Below are 16,419 nucleotides of genomic sequence, written 5' to 3'. Positions count from 1 at the left end.
CTTTTCTCCATAAACTAACTTTTCTATACCTGGTCTTTTCAGTCAATTATGAAGAGGATTGACGTAGGACGATAGTGAGCAATATTGAGAAAATGCAAGAACTAGGCATCGCAAGTGCCAAAGCTAGCTTGGCCCAGTATGTGCATGGGTCACCCTAGAAAAAAAAGAAGACACGAGACAATCAGTATAAGATAGTGCCAACCCAGAGAACAGAACTTTACGATGAGGACTTCGACCCTGCTGGTGAAGATATCTCATTCGATGAAAGTGAAGATGAGGCATGCCAAGCGTTAGAGCCGGTGGACATTCCTATATTGTATGAGGCACAAGTTCGACAAAGGCGTGGCCGTGACTATAACAGATGCCTAGGGGCCGATATTGCACCACTGAAGTGTCACAGGCCAGGAATCCATCTAACCTTGATCTGCGGCCAACCAGCTCCGTACATCATGTGGGGTAATTGGTAGGGAGAGGATCAACATCAACATTCAATCATGGAAGGATGTTGCAAATTCTGAGAAGGAGGTGTTCTGGCAGGACCTTTCTAACAAGTTTGAGATCCTGGACAATATAAGGAGTTAGTGCGGGACAGGGCTTTGAAGTCGATTGGCAACTCCTTTAAGTTGTTCGAGGATAAACTTACCAAGTTTTATGCTCTACCTAGACTGTTACCACGTGTAGAGTACACCTTCATTCATGAACAGGACTGGGATGTCTTTGTTCAATCAAGGTTGATGGATGAATTTGCAAAGATTAGCCAAGAATACAAGAAAATACAGTCACATAACTCTAACCCCCACAGACTCGGTATCGTCAGGTACGACGATAAGGGTGAGGAATTGCAATGGGAGGATGAGGAGGCAATCCGCGAAGGACGAGAACCACCACACTCCAACATAGCGAGCGAGCATTGTCGAAACTGGGTGTGAGGGAGGATCTTCAAAACTTCAACAGGCGAGGTCATCCTCAAGAACCCTAGGGACCAGGAGGTGTCTCAAGGAATAGTAAGAGATCTGTGTTACATAGATTTCATTTTTTGACCACATGTTAGGGTCTGTTTGGTTGCCCGCATGTCCTCAGCCTGACTGTATGAGTCATACAGGCTGAGTTGAAACAGGTCGGGGAGATGTAGTAGGGTCTGTTTGGTTGGCTGCATGTGTTCAGTCTGGTTGAGAAGAGATTGTGTTTGGTTGTCTGCATGAGTATATGTTATATTACAAAGGAACTCACTTTTTTACCAAATAACCTATATTGAAAATATTTTTATAAATTAGTACATCACCGGATAAGAATATTAGTGAATTTTTTATAATTTTTAGAGAATTTTAATTAAATATTAACTTAGGTTTTTTAGATCAAACTAATTAAAATAGATTGTTAATAACCTCTAATTTACTCATGAAAATATTTAGAATTTTTGGACCTCTAAATAAAATCAAAAGTTAAATAAAAAAATCGTACGCACAGTGTCCCCAGCCAGGCCCGCAGGAAAATGGCCGATTCCGGCGTTTCCCCGAGCCTGGCTGGGCGGATGCAGCTGCATGGGCGGGTAGGCGTCGAGCGTGGATCCAGGCATCCAAACGAACCTCTTCATGACCGTACTGCGTTGGCGGATGCATGCACGAGCTGAGCCACCCATCCAAAGACGTCCTTAGTGCATTAAGTAAAGGGGTACTCTCACTAACAGGCTCTGTAGGGGACCTAACAACTAGAGCAGCATACTCCCCGAAGTCTGGTCGATCGTGCGACCACAACAACCAGTCTAATGCTCGCCCGACCAGTCTCCCTATATCATCGCTTACAAGCGCGACCAGCCCCACTGGTCGCAGGGCCAAATTTGACGCAACCTATCCAAAGCGTAGTTGCAAATATCCCCTCAAGTGTTTTCTTTCCCCAGGCACCAGCACCAGAGGATGAAGTCATGGACAACGCAGTTAGGTATTGTCCCATCCCGTAACATTAAATGCGACGGGATAGAAATTTGCAGGCCAGCACGGTGGCGCACGGTGGATGTGACATTGTCAACAGCCCGACCACGTAAGTGGACAGGGTCAGTGCAGAAGGGTACTGTCCCATTCCGTAGCATTAAATACTGCGGGATAGAACTTTGCAAGTCGGCACGACAGTGCATGGCGGATGGGACGTTGTTAGCAGCCCGACAGAAAAACAACATATGTAATCAACTGAGATCATTCATAACACACACAGGATGTAGAGTTATTATGCTCCGGGAGGCCCGAACCTGTATAACTCCTTGTGTCCCCGAGTCCACCGGATACACACACTCGTTTCCTGAAACACCGTCCACACGTCCACTGTCCAGCATACCCCGGAATCACTGTCAGGGATTTACATAATTATATGTATATGTGAAACTTGAATACATATTTATCTTGCTGTTGTGCTATTGTCGGCAATAGCTATATTCTATACAGGGGAGAGGCCATAAGTGTCGACTCATAACAAAAAGTCAGCACTGATAGTTTCTATATCAGTACCGACTTGTCCCACAAAATGACACCGATAGTCTGTGACTATCAGTGCTGATTAATCAGTATCAGTTTAAAAACTGTCACTAATAATATTTTTGAGCCAGCACTGATGACACTTTCTGTAATAGTGATTTGTAGTGGAGAGGTTTTTCCAAGAAAATTGATGCCTGCAATTCATACGTAAAATCACCTTTGTAGAATTCCAATTTTACAAGTAATTTTGGTGAATTACCACGAACACACCATCCTAACCCTGTCTGGAAGCAAGCATTATTGCATAATACCGGTTGATCGATGTTTTCCACGGTCCATTTGCACCTCGCCATGATGAATCCTTGGGCTGTAAGATGCAGTCAACGGTCTTGCGCCTGACATGTACTTGCAAATTAAATGACAGAATCCTATTGGCTGCTAGAATATGTCTAGTGCCTTTTCTTACTCCAGTGGACCCCACAAGAAATGACGTTGACATGTCAACATACAAATGCACCTTGCTGCTTTGCTGATTAAGCTACGCCACATCCATTACTTTATAACCGGTTAATCAAGTGCTTAAATAATGCCGTTTTGGTTTTGCATGTAGTCAAACTGCTAAAAATTATGCATCGACATATCTTGGATATTAAATTTGAAAAATTAAAACTGGTAATTTTGCTATAGTTTATAGATATGCCGCAATAGACATTAGCGGTCAAACTGACGCTTTGAGGTCATGTTGGTGTCCAAAAATGATATTTTTTACGACGACAGGAAGTGTTTCAAGGAAAAATACTAGCTGATGCCTGTATGTTGTGACCAATTCATTGTTAATTTCCTAGGGGCCGATGGTTAAGCTGGCCAGCATCTCCTTGGTGTACATGTTCACATGCATGTAGCTAGATGCATCTCGAACCTTATTACAATATAATAATCTCCTTACCCTAAGCTTACAAGAAAAACAAACACTGATGCTGCAGATTCGCAATCACGGCGGCACAACGCCACATAAAATTTGTTTATATAACGATTGCTTTCGTACGTCCTTTTTTTTAATTATTTGCTGTCATGTTCCACCTAATACGCTGTTAATCACACAAAATTATGGCATCATCGATATCGATCGATGCCATTTCACTGGAAAATGGGCCCTAGGTGTAGGACCTTTTACTACTAGAAAAAGGGTCATCTGTATCGGCTCATCGGTACCGGTTGATTTAAAATCGACAATGATACTGTATTAGTGTCAGTTCGTAACACAGTCACACAAAAACCCATCCATTCGGGGTAAAATCGGCACTGATAAGTAACTGACACTAATAGTATCAGTGTCAGGCTTTTTTTATGAACCGGCACTGAAAGTGGGAGCCGAACTCGAAATTTTAATTGTATTCGTTTAATGCTTGACTAGCTCGCGGTCGGCTCTATCTCCATCGCCTCTCTCTCACGGCTCTCACACACTCAAGGCTCTCTCGCTCTCTCTCAATTATCTCTCAGTCTCTCTCTCCCTCCCTGCGCATCCCGATCTCCTCACCCCCTCGAGCTCGTCGGCCTTCTACTCTCCTCCCCCCCCCCCCCCTCAATCAAGCTTGATGTCCACCCGCTCTCCACCCCCTCGGATGCGCTCCGCCCTCCTTGTCTCATCCCTCTCAGCCCCCTCTCCCCCCCCCCTCGGCCTCACTGCCAGCGGTCTCCGACCTCCCCATCTCCTCTGCCCTCACCACCCTCACCCTCCTCGCTGGCCTCCACGTGCAGGGGTGACGGGATTCGACACGGACGACCTCTCTGACGAGCTCACGAGGGTCTTCTCCCTCGGCACTAGATCTTGACGAGTGAAGGCTTAGGAACCCACTGGCGGCGTCCTCAGCGAGCTGAGGCGCCAGATCCACGATGGCGGTGTCCTTGGCGAGCGAAGGCCCAGATCCGTGGCGGCGGTGTCCTCGACGAGCGATTTTTGTTTGTTTTTGCTTAGTATCATTTGCTTACTAGGAGAAGGGTTGGAGAGAAGGACATCATGTCATCTATATGAACAAGTACCACATTTCTGTGTGTGAATTATCTTTGGATTTTGCTTGTTTGTTTAATTGTTCGTCGAATCGACCCTGAGTTTGACAGGAGCTGCAGATTGTTCGTCGGATCAATTAGCAGCAGTGGGGGCCCAGCAGCGACGATGAGCTCTCCGTCATGTGGGGTCGGCAGCGGGCTCGGCTCAATGCATCGAGCCATCTCGTTTGCCTGGCTTTTTTACTTTTTTTATTTTCTAAAAAAACCTCATCAGTGTCGTTTGTAAGCTGGCACTGATAGTCCTTCGACTATCAGTTCCGCTTATGAAGTGCGTATTTCAGAATCGGTACTGATGAGGTTTTGGAACCGACATTGATGACCTGTTTTGGTGTGGTGTTTTCGTCTGAAATTGCTGTGCAAAAATCACGTCAGAATGACAATTTGGGGTCTTAGATTAATATTGCAACTTGCTTGCATATAAATAAATAATATTCTAGTTTAATCTCAAGTGTATCAAGTACATGTCACGGATGATGTACAAATGAAAAAATATTATTGACAAGAATCTCCACTTCGACCTCCCCCATTTGAATTGAATCCAACAGTGTTCGTTTTTTTTTTAATAAAAATGACGGAATCAACCAGGTGTACTGATGATGTTATTGGATCTACAAAGAGTATATTCCTTCCCATTGAATTTCACGGTAAAAACCATAGGAATGACCGGTCAATCAATAAGCTAATTTGCATTGTTACACAAGGCATAAGCATTAGTATTTTCATGGCTAGCTAATTTTGTAATCTCAGACCAAGGCGTTGTTGGGAATCCATGTGCGTGGTGCTTCTGAAATATCGTGTAACGATTCCATGCCAACTAGCATGTATAACTAATTACTTAATGTTGATTCATCGAAGAGAAATGTACATGCATGTTGGCAATACAGATGTTGTAATCATAGATTTAACGAGCTATTACTAAATGCAAAATATTTATTATGAAACGAGCAGCGTAAGGTGGGGTACATTTCATTGCTCATAAGTCTTTTCATTTTCAACTTCATGGATAGCTTTTGTGAATTCTTCATAGATTTTAGCTCATCATATCATTCTCATCGTTATTCTAATATACTCCGACAAAAAATCTTTCGGTTGCTATCAAATGTCAACTCTCATCGCCCATCGTCAAATTGTCCACGAACCACGGGATTGACGAAACTCTCAACAATGGTTACTACATTAACCACGTACCAAAGCCGCACGCAGAATCAATTGCCAGCTGACGAAAATAAACATGAATTAATACAGCACAGCTCTATTTGAAAATGACAACAACATATGATATCACACGATGCAACATCTCGGAGACTTCGGCCATCCCCGCTTGACAAACAAAAAATAACAGAGGTGAATGTTTCAAATCAGCGGCTCTTCGAAGCCGCGCAAGAACCAATGCGCCAGCACGGCTAAACTAAGCCCTCTAAGGGTCATCTCGCGCCGACTGGTTGCATAAATTAAGACGATAATGACGTAGATGGAGACAGCCGGAGAAAAGGGAGCGAGCACGAATGCACGGTGGCTTGTAGCTTCATCCCTGCGCCGGATTGGTCGCCGTCGCCGTCGCGGGAGCTGGCGCAGCGGGCGGAAAAGCCGTCACCCGTGACCTCCCGCCTCACGCGCGCCGCCGCGTCGGACGAAAGACCCTCCCGACTCAAAAAAATCGAACTGCCTTTTGCACGCGTCACGCCGCCACGCATTGTGACATAAGACATGTGGGCTCCACTAGCATTGGTCCCACTCGTCATTGTGTAGCGTGGGTGGGTCAAGGGAATCGAGCTGAGGCAGCCGCAGGTCGCCGCGTATGATCTGTCGATACGAGCTGGGCCGTATCACCCGAACTGACATCAGCGTCACGTGCCCTCTGACGCGTGGGGCCAGACGTGGAGACCGTCTCGACTGCCGTATCGCCCCGGCCCGCCCGCTCGCCTTTCCGCCGCGCGCGGCGGACAAGTCACTGGACACGCCGCCACGTGCGATCGATCGCTTCGAGCTCGAGCCTCGAGCAGCCGACAGGTGGATCGAGCCGTCCATGGAGCCTGATATATATCGTATGTGTCTGATCTAACAGTTAAGAACGATATACGTGTGAAGAAAAGAGCATATATATCATATTAAAAGTGGGGTCTTTTAAAAAATTAAAATTTATAAAATTTATTTCTATTTGCGGGGTCTGCATCTGGACACCCTAAGTGACCACCGTGACGTCACCCAACGGTCGTGTCGTGCGACTCCACGATGCCGTGTCCCGTCAGCCATCGTGCGTGGAAGGCAGGCGCCGTTAGGTGAGTTCGTGATCGGGAGGAGGGAGCACGTGCTCCACCATGTCGGCCGCCGCAGCACGCTCCCGTCGTCTCAGCGCGCGGAGGGGGGCTGGCCCGAAACCTTGCATAGGTGCTCACGGGTATTCGTGCTGATCCCAGCTGAAATACACTCAACCAAGATAGAAACAGGTTTGAATATGCAACTGTAATTTCGACGATCTGAGAAGGAGAGGCGAGGCTGTAATAATAAATTGAGAGAATTTCTTACATCAACTAGTTAATGCATGTGCGTTGCAACAGGACAACAATGAAGCATGTAGGGGTGATCTAGTCAAATGCTCATATGTTGCAACAGGAGAAAAAAGGTTCACCTGCAGTAAGGAATGCTTGATACCAGCTGAACTTGGGTTGTGGACGAACAACGACAGGGCCAGCGGTTGCAAGGCTAGTTGCTGGCTGCAGAGCCCACTAGTGCGTACGTTTGCACACCAGTGGATTGATTCTAGTGTTTATAGGAAAGAAATTAGATGCCAATGTCTACAGCTCTAAAAAGGAATGCTCTGAGGGTCGCAATATCCACTTGCTTACAAAAAGAAATGCATGGGACCTGATTGATTTAAGTACATACAACGGCAGCAAAAACCAGTGCGCCTTCTTGTTGACCAACTGCCGCAACTAAAATTCCCACTGTTACAGAAAGAGATGACATGACTCCAGCTGAAGTAAGAAACTTTCTTGCGTCCCATCTCTTTTCTTTTAACCTGCATGTCTAGGAAGAACAAATTACGGATTAATGAAGCTGCACTGCAAACTCTCTAACTTAAAAACGCAATAATTATGAACATCTAGCTATACTCAATCAGCCTTTTATTTATGTCGGATAGTCTTCATTCATTTGTAGGTAATGTGAAACCCTAGGAGTTCAGTGTGTAATGTTGCAGGTGAAAAGAGCATAATTGAATTTTCTCTAAGGTCCACTACAATCTAAATCCATTCTTAGTGGTTAGCGTGACATAAGAAATATTACCTTTGTACAATATGTCAGTTAGTCTTACTCCAATGTCACACTTTTTACTTGGATTTACAAAGACGCATAATGATAAAGTAATTATCTAACAAACGACATCAAATTACTGACTTAAGATACATATGGCATATCAAATGATTGCCTAGCCCGATTACCCCTATAGCCTTCTCCACACCCTTCCAACCAAAGTTGGAGTTCATCTCTAGCATGGACCAAAGGTTCGTGAAAGCAAAGAGCACTCCTTGCTTCCACATCACACGAGAGGAAACCCTCTTTTACAGAAAATTTCAACTTTTTTCTAACCAATCCAAGAACCGATCGCAACAACCACCTAAGGCGCGCACCGACGCCGTGGCAATGCAACGGAACAAACTCACTGCGCGTGAGATTTAGATCTATAGTTGAATGCACGTACGTTACAACGGATCCTAAATCTAGCACCCCTACATTGCAATGGTTTCTAAATTTTGCACACAATATTTTACTTTCCACATGAAGAAAAATGAGCATTGATGCTAAAGGTAATACATTGCAATGGTTTTGTATCAGTTTGATGCTGTTGGTGAGATCACTACTACAAAAATTATTTTTAGAGGCGGGTGATAACTCGTTTTTACAGGCGTTTAGTGCATCCGCCTGTGATCGAAGGCCTGCAGAAATAAATGATTTTCACATGCGCAAAAGTGACTGCCTGTGGAAATCTATTATCACAGGCGGTTCACTTAAGCGGACCGCCTGTAAAAATGTGGTCATTTTTACAGGCGATTCACATAAGGAACCGCCTGTAAAAATGTGTGATAGTTTATTTTCAAAAATTCATATCTTTTTTATATGAGGTCGGATGAGGATAAAGTTTATATGAAAATTATATCCCTTGATGAGATCTACAACTTTGTAGTTGAAAAGTTTTTCATTTGAAGTCATTTAGATATCCAAATAATTATTTGAAACTTAAAACGATTATTTAGATATCTAAATGACTTCAAATAAAAAAACTTTCAACTACAAAGTTGTAGATATCATCGAGAGCCATAATTTTTATATAAATTGTTTCCTCATCCGACTTCATATACAAAAATTATGAATTTTTTAATGGACGGTCATTTCCAGAGGCGGTTCACATAAGGAACCGCCTGTGGAAATGATCATTTCCACAGGCGGTTCCTTATGTGAACCGCCTGTGGAAATGATCATTTCCACAGGCGGTTCCTTATGTGAACCGCCTATGATAATAGATTATTATCATAGGTGGTTCACATAAAGAACCGCCTGTGAAAATATATTTCCACAGGCGGTCCGTAACTGCAGGAGGTCCTCGCCAATTGTTCAGGCGGTTTTTTAAATAAACCGTCTGTAGAAAATTATCCTAAGTGTCTTGAAAAATAGTTTTTGTAGTAGTGGATTTCTTTGGTTAAGATCCTGCTTATGCCTCTGATTATGCTGTTGTTTTAATGGTTAAATATGCAAATTAGGCTTCGGATTAAGGTGTAAGGGGAGTAAGTTAGGCTAATTGAGAACCCTAGATGTGTTTCCCAATAATTCTCCATGATCCGTACCCTAGTCAGTGCCGTTTGGCATGTTTAAGCACTTTTGTTCCTCGGGTTGATCTTCAAGCATAGAGAAGGAAGGGAAAAATCACCAAATCCGAGGAACCCTAACCCTAAATTCCTTTCCCCCCAAATAAGCCGAACCCCTAAATCGGATTTGACCCCATCCGAACCATGAAATCCCCAAAAAAATTGGCAAAACCTAACTCCTAATTGAAACAGGGAAGTAATGGATATGTACCTGTTGCACCGAGTTGAGTTATCCATGGCTTCATCCATCCCCGGCTGGCACGTTCGTCACCGCTGTTGCTGCCTCATTAGCCCACCGAGGTCGAGCACGGCATCAAGATGGCCCTTCCTGCATCGCACGCATCATGTCTTCGCGTGTGTCACCGCTCCACCACCATTTGCGTGGCCTGCGGTCTTAGATGCGCCCTTGGTCGCTTGAGCGGCGATGATAGGGGCACGGGCATGACGTGCCAACACCGAGGCCTCGTCGCGTGTGTCGCACGTGGCATTAGCCAACCGTCGCGCGCACACCTACTGCCACCGTTTTTGCTTCCTCAGTCGTATCACCTCCGTCGCCGCTCGTTTCTCTTTTGTGTGAGTTTTTCGGGAGGCTGGGAGAGGAATGGTGTCAGGGTTATGGTCAAGCATTTCTCTTGCCTCATACCGCCACCGCCGCCCTGCTGATCCTCACGGTGGTGAAGGAGGTAGTGGTGGCGGTGGCGGCGGCGGATCTGGATCCGGTGTGGGGGTGTGGTGTGGTGTGGAGGCGCGGCGCGAGGGTGAAGAGGAGGAGGCAGATCTGAGGATTTGGGATGGGGAGATGTGGGCACGCGACGGCGTTGGGGATGGCATGGGTGCAACTATAGGAGGGGAGGCGGTGGGCAGACTGGGCCGCACGGAATTAGGTGTGGAGAGAGGAAGAGTGGGGCGAGAGGGAAGCGACATGATCGGGGGAGGGAGGCTAGTAGGGATGGCTGCGGCATCGAACAGATGGTCGTGATAGGCAGACGATCGACCGATCAGGGGGAAAGCACGGAGGAAAATCAGGACAGAGGAATCTTTTCGAGAGCAGAGGAATATTCTGGTGAAAGAACATGCCTTACTATTTTTTTTTAAGTAGGAGAGAAATAAAAGAGAGTTTCTTCTTGTCATCGAAAAAATCAGGTTTCTTATTTGTCACGGATTCAAATTTTGTTTCCTTATTTGACACTTCCATCAAGAAGATCCACCGTTACAACATTGAATCATGTCGGTATTTTTTGGTAATGACCAAATTGCTCATGCTTTGACTATTGTTCTCCTCCCCATCCTCTCTTTCCCTCACACCTGTTCCTATCTCTCTCTCCCACATCTCACCACTGCTCTCCCTAGCCGCCACCTATGCTGTCGCTAACCCGAAGCTTGCCCATACTGCAAGTGTTGACAAGAGCCCCCTACGCCATTGTTGTGCTTCCATGGTTCACCACCGACTCGCCACCATGGGTTCCGATGATTGAGGAGCCGGGCTATGTCGCCATGGCTCTCGATAAGGAGCTGGGACACCATGGGCCACTACCGCCTTCACCGTTTTTGGTCATCGTCTCTGAGCTTCCATGGTCAGAAATTATACAAACTATTGATGACAACATTTGGTATTTATAGTGGCCATTGCAACAATGACTGGTTTAATGGGCGATCATTGAACAGTACCGTGACTGGATGAACAATAACACGACCAGATAAACAGTGTCTGACCAGATGAACAGTGATCCGACTAGGCAAATAGTGCCCCAATCAGTGAGCAGTACCTTTCGATCAGTGAACAGTGATTTCAAACTAGCGAATAGTGACTTTGACCATGACCAATGACCAGGTGACCAGTGATCACGGTTTGTTCCTGCAGTCTATCTCCAAACAGATGGAAGAGTTAGTCGAATCCAAGAAGGTCGAACCACGTTAAAGCGTATTTGGGTAGATATATGGAGTTTTATGTGTTCAAATAGGAAAGATACGTTAGTTATAGAAAGTTTAGAGATCAGGTAGGCATAGTCGAATTATATTTGTAAGTCTTGTTTTGTTTGAATTAGGAGTTCTGATCTCTTATGGCTAAGACCTGCTGCCCTTTAAATATGAGAGGGTCATGACCGAAGGAGGACATCAACCAATCAATCAAACATAATTTACATTACCTTTCATCTTTTGCCTAGCTTCTGTAGTCCTGACTCTTTTTTTCCATCTATATTGCTATCTGTTCTTGATCTTAACGACCAAGGACAAGCCGTCAGTCATTCTCTCCGACAGGGTCCCTCCTGAGCTTAGGTGACAACGAAAGTCTGACGACACAGCACCATTACCAAGGCACCTTGGGTGCCGCTCGCCAGATATTGCACACGATGTGTTCGGTGTGTTAGCGTGACAACTTTTCGCGTAACACAAATAAAAAGAAGAAATTAATCTCAATAGCAAGCAACACAATTTGGGGCAGCACAGCCTAGTGAGCCTCTCATGCTCGTCATGTGTGAGTTTGGCCGCACCACCCGCTGTTCCACCTCATCGCGAGGGTGCTGGAGCATGCGGTCGCCACTCGTGAGTGTCGCTGCCTCGGCCCTTCATTCCATCCATTCTGGCCGCTCCCCAACCGCCATCCCTTCACACAGGACACTAGCCTCCAGATCCAATACGAGGGCGACTGCATCATCGCTTTGTGCTGAGGTCGAGGTGAATAGGAAGAAAGATAGGGCTACGACGCAGAGTAGGCCTTCCATTCTGGCGTTGAGCGAGTGTGGGGCAGTGCTCGATTTGACAGTGGTGGCCAAGCGGCCAACTGTCATTGGGCAGAGCAGAGGAGAAAAGAGAGAAGAGAAGTTGGAAGGGAAGGGGATAACTGGTGGGTGAGAAAATGAGAGAAGAGAGAGAGGATGGCATGTGACTATGTAAGACAAAGGGCGAAGGGCAAAATATCTTTCCAAACTCAACTTTACGTGCATGGAAATGGTACGGTACAGAAGGAACCGAAAATTATAACGGCTTAAAAAGAAGGTCAATTCTCTCGATAGGTAAGGAATTACTCTATCTTTTCATAACATATAAGGAATTTTTTTTCTAATAAATGTACAATTTCGACGCACGTAAAGCTGACCAAAATACGCTTCGTGATCATCATAGTTTAACCCATAGAATCACGACTAAATAAATAATAACCGGCCTTCGTTAAATCAGCGAGCAGGTGCTATTTTAATCACTCGCGCGGGACACAGATCGACCAAGTGGACGACGGGAATCTCCACGGCCGGTGAGCCCTGGGCCCCACCTAACATGACGACCCCCAACGCGGGCCCACACACTCCTCTCAGAAAATACGCGGACCCACACACCCGATACCCACCTTCCGGGCCCACCAGTCAGGGTAGCACGTACAGTACGGGTAAGAATATCTCACGGATGCCCACGGCCAGAACCAACCAGCTGACGCAAGCGATGACAAAATCGCCCCCCGCCCTCCCCATCCGACCGCCCACACGTCTCCCTCGTCCCTCCGATGCGCGACACGCGTCCCGTCCATCCCTCGATGCATGCTTCTGTAGGAACGTCACCGTGCCCGGTTACTGACAGGTGGATCAACTCTCAGCTTGCCAACGTGTCAGCGACGACCGTCACGGAGGGAAACCGCTTCCGTTTCTATAAGTAGCCCCCGGCACGGCGAGCTGATGTTCCATTCCAACACATTTCCGGCGGCCAAGACCAGCCACGGTTGATCAGCAAGCGACCAGCTGAGCTCCCTCTAGCTAGCAACCTGCGACCTTCCGGCCGGCTGCTGACAGGGGATGGACTGCGGTGGCGCGCTGCAGCTGCCGCCGGGGTTCCGGTTCCACCCGACCGACGACGAGCTAGTGATGTACTACCTCTGCCGCAAGTGCGGCGGCCTGCCCCTCGCCGTGCCTGTCATCGCCGAGGTCGACCTCTACAAGTTCGACCCATGGAACCTCCCGGGTAGATAACTAATCTTTCACTGACGGTTAATTAGTAGGAGTAGCTGTTAATCTGATATGGTAAATGCATAGTTTGCTGATTGATCTGATCAGCTTGTGTGGTTGATCGTCGTCGATGCAGAGAAGGCGATGGGAGGGGAGAAGGAGTGGTACTTCTTCTCGCCGCGGGACCGCAAGTACCCCAATGGGTCGCGGCCGAACCGCGCGGCGGGGGCGGGGTACTGGAAGGCCACTGGCGCCGACAAGCCCGTGGGCTCGCCGCGGCCGGTCGCCATCAAGAAGGCGCTCGTCTTCTACGCGGGGAGGCCGCCCAGAGGCATCAAGACCAACTGGATCATGCATGAGTACCGCCTCGCCGACGTCGACCGCTCCGCCGCCGCGCGCAAGAAGACCAACAACGCGCTCAGGGTAAGCGGCAGCTTGCGCTTCTCAATTCCATCTTCTTCTAGCTAGCGTCGACCTGCTTTTTTTGGTTTGTAAAATGCCATTTCTGGTTACAATTATTATTGGCATTTCTAGTTATAAAACATTGCAAGTAACAAATCTTTTTGATAGAAAAAAAAATGATTTTTTACCAATGTTACATCAACGGTGGACTAGCCTATTAATTAAGCGGGGCTATATCAATGACCAGATTTTTACAACTTTACGGAAAATAAACTTATGTCCATTGAAAACCACTAAAAACAAGAATTTAAGGGAGCATGTGTGCTCACTAGGCCTATCTGGTTACCACACTGGCTAAGGTGTAGAAACGTTTGTTAGGTTCGCAAATATTTAAATAATACTGTAAGGAACTTAAAAAAAATGTAGGCGTGCAAGTTGTCAATTTGCAGCATGCTCGAGTAGTCCCTTTCGCGACAGCGTGTGGCTCTAGAGACATGTAAAGCAGTAAAGCGCGGGCTGCATGGCGTCACGGCTCACGCACGCGCCGATGGAGACGAGCGACGACTACGGTGCCGATTTGACCTTCTCGCCGTCGCACACCACTGACCACATGCACCAAATCAAACGTCACTTGGACGCGTAGATTGTAAAAATCAATCAACTTTGATTAGCTTTTACCTGGATTCTTCGCTGAACTGAATTTTCTTGCGCGATGATTCTGTGTGCAGCTGGATGACTGGGTGCTGTGCCGGATCTACAACAAGAAGGGCGTAATCGAGCGGTACGACACGGTGGACGATGTCGACGCCGGCGACGACGTCAAGCCGGCCGCGGCCAAGAACCCGCGGGCGGCTGCTGCTGCTACTGGCCGCGGCAGGGCGGCGGCGATGAAGGTCGAGCTACCCGACTACGGGTTCTACGACGACTACGAGCCGGCGCCGCCGTCGGCGGGGATGCTGTGCTTCAACCGCCCGCTGCCGTCGGCGGACCGCGACTCGAACTCGATGCCGCGCCTGCACACGGACCACTCCAGCTGCGGCTCCGAGCACGTGCTGTCGCCGTCGCCGGACCTCCCGGACCGCGACCACGCCGAGAGCCAGCCCGGCTGGTTCGGCTGCGCCGACTGGGGCGACGACGGGTTCGCCGTCGCCAGCGGCGGCGCGCTCTTCGGGCCACCGTCGCCGGCGGGCTTGTTCGCCCGCGACGCCGCCGCGTTCGGCGACATGTTCGCGTACCTGCAGAAGCCGCTCTGAAGCGACGCCGTGCGTCGCCCTGCTCTAGCCGACTAACCACCTGACATGTTCGGTCCAAATTACGATTCGATCTAGGTAGTACAGCGAAACCAAAAACAACGTGCACATTTGCACACCCACTGCGGCAGATCAAAGAAATATAGGGCTAATTATCGCCTTATCGAAATTTCGGCGAAATTTTAATCCCTGATTATCGGCCGAGTCGGCGATCGGGTGCACGGTTTTCTGCACCATATCAGGTGTTTGTTCAACAATCGGATCGACGAACAACTGATAGTTGAACAAAGATCTTTGCACCTGGTCACTTGCCCTGCTCATGGCTGCCGCATGGTAGATGACTGGTGATCTTCGTTGGTAGATAGCCGTCGGATCGGGTCTGATGAATTTAACCTGTCAGGTTTTGTGTTGTGTTAATCAGTTGACAACTTGGCACGCCTAATGAATTCAAGATAACAAACAACAAAACCAATATGAAAAAGAAAAATACAAGTTTTGGATTCAGGGGGGCTGTTGAAGGTATTGTGTATCTAGTCCAGTGGTAGCAAGGAATTATTGGGTTCAGGTTGGCGGCAGAGTTGCAAGCTTTGTCTAGGTCTGTTGGGTGCAATGCAGTGATTGCAATGTGGTGTAGTGGAGTCGCTTTCGGTGGTTTCTCTCATGACCTGGAAAGCAAAATTTTGTAATGCAATTATCGTAATGAAGTGTCGTAAGCTGTAATTATATATGCCCACCTTTTCCTCCTTGCCAGATCGAGTGTCTTGATCCACAAAGTTATACGAAAAGTGGCTCTCTGAAGAACAAACTGAAAAGAGCAAAGTTGTGTGCCATGGCAGTGTTCTTCAGCAAAGTTTGTCCCTGCCGTGTTTTGAGTGGTGCTGCCTTTTGTACTTTGAGATGGGAATCTGTCGATGCTGAATCCTAGTCATGTGATTGGAGATGTCAGGCGAGCCACTTTTGAACCATCACCAGTCATGGGGACGAACAAAAAGGAGATCTAGCTCTGTGCAAGCGGCTTGATGCCTTGAACATCGCATCTGAGCTCCAGAAAGCACATTGGATGAAGCTGTTCGCTATCATGCCAATGTTTCTGCTGAGAGATGTTGTTAAGATGTGCCAGAGACAGTTCACTTGTTGCACCATTTTTTTTGTCTGTAAGTCTTAAACTACAGATACTTCAGTACAGCTGAAAACCCAACACAGAGGAACTCGGGTAATGGGCTTAGGTGCTGTTATGTAGTAACGGTGATATGGCGTAATGCATACAGTTTCTTTCTCTCCGGACCTGCTATTTCTTTTGAGTAAATTTCACTTTGCACCATGTATTAATATATTTGATACACTGTGAACCACCTGTAACAATAACTTCCACTTCAAACCATATATTTGACGCTAATAATTTAATTTGCATCATGTTTAAGGAATGGGCCTTGGACCATGC

The 16,419-nt window shown here is 47.1% G+C and overlaps 1 protein-coding gene across 2 annotated transcripts; it reads left to right on the top strand.

Moving 5' to 3' along the window:
- Positions 1-13,052: 13,052 nt before the first annotated feature.
- LOC133886668 (NAC domain-containing protein 71-like) lies at positions 13,053-15,705 on the top strand. 2 transcript variants are annotated; one of them, XM_062326441.1, is made up of 3 exons: positions 13,053-13,342; positions 13,463-13,749; positions 14,457-15,705. In XM_062326441.1, exons 1-3 carry the CDS (start codon positions 13,177-13,179, stop codon positions 14,979-14,981), a joined length of 978 nt encoding a protein of 325 aa, XP_062182425.1. In that variant the 5' UTR covers positions 13,053-13,176; the 3' UTR covers positions 14,982-15,705. The 2 variants fall into 2 exon arrangements, with proteins under 2 accessions (XP_062182425.1, XP_062182426.1); XM_062326442.1 differs by having other exon boundaries at positions 13,197-13,342; positions 13,435-13,749.
- The last annotated feature ends 714 nt before the right edge of the window (positions 15,706-16,419 follow it).

The sequence above is a fragment of the Phragmites australis genome, chromosome 12 (genome assembly GCF_958298935.1).
Source record: "Phragmites australis chromosome 12, lpPhrAust1.1, whole genome shotgun sequence".
NCBI lineage: Eukaryota > Viridiplantae > Streptophyta > Magnoliopsida > Poales > Poaceae > Phragmites > Phragmites australis.
This window is presented reverse-complemented; position numbering and strand designations above follow the sequence as displayed.

Excerpts from the sequence above, each read along its gene's own strand:
- LOC133886668 (XM_062326441.1), top strand. The coding sequence starts at position 13,177 with ATGGACTGCGGTGGCGCGCTGCAGCTGCCGCCGGGGTTCCGGTTCCAC. Across the intron at positions 13,343-13,462 it reads CGACCCATGGAACCTCCCGG|AGAAGGCGATGGGAGGGGAG; the intron begins GTAGATAACTAA and ends TCGTCGATGCAG. Across the intron at positions 13,750-14,456 it reads AGACCAACAACGCGCTCAGG|CTGGATGACTGGGTGCTGTG; the intron begins GTAAGCGGCAGC and ends TTCTGTGTGCAG.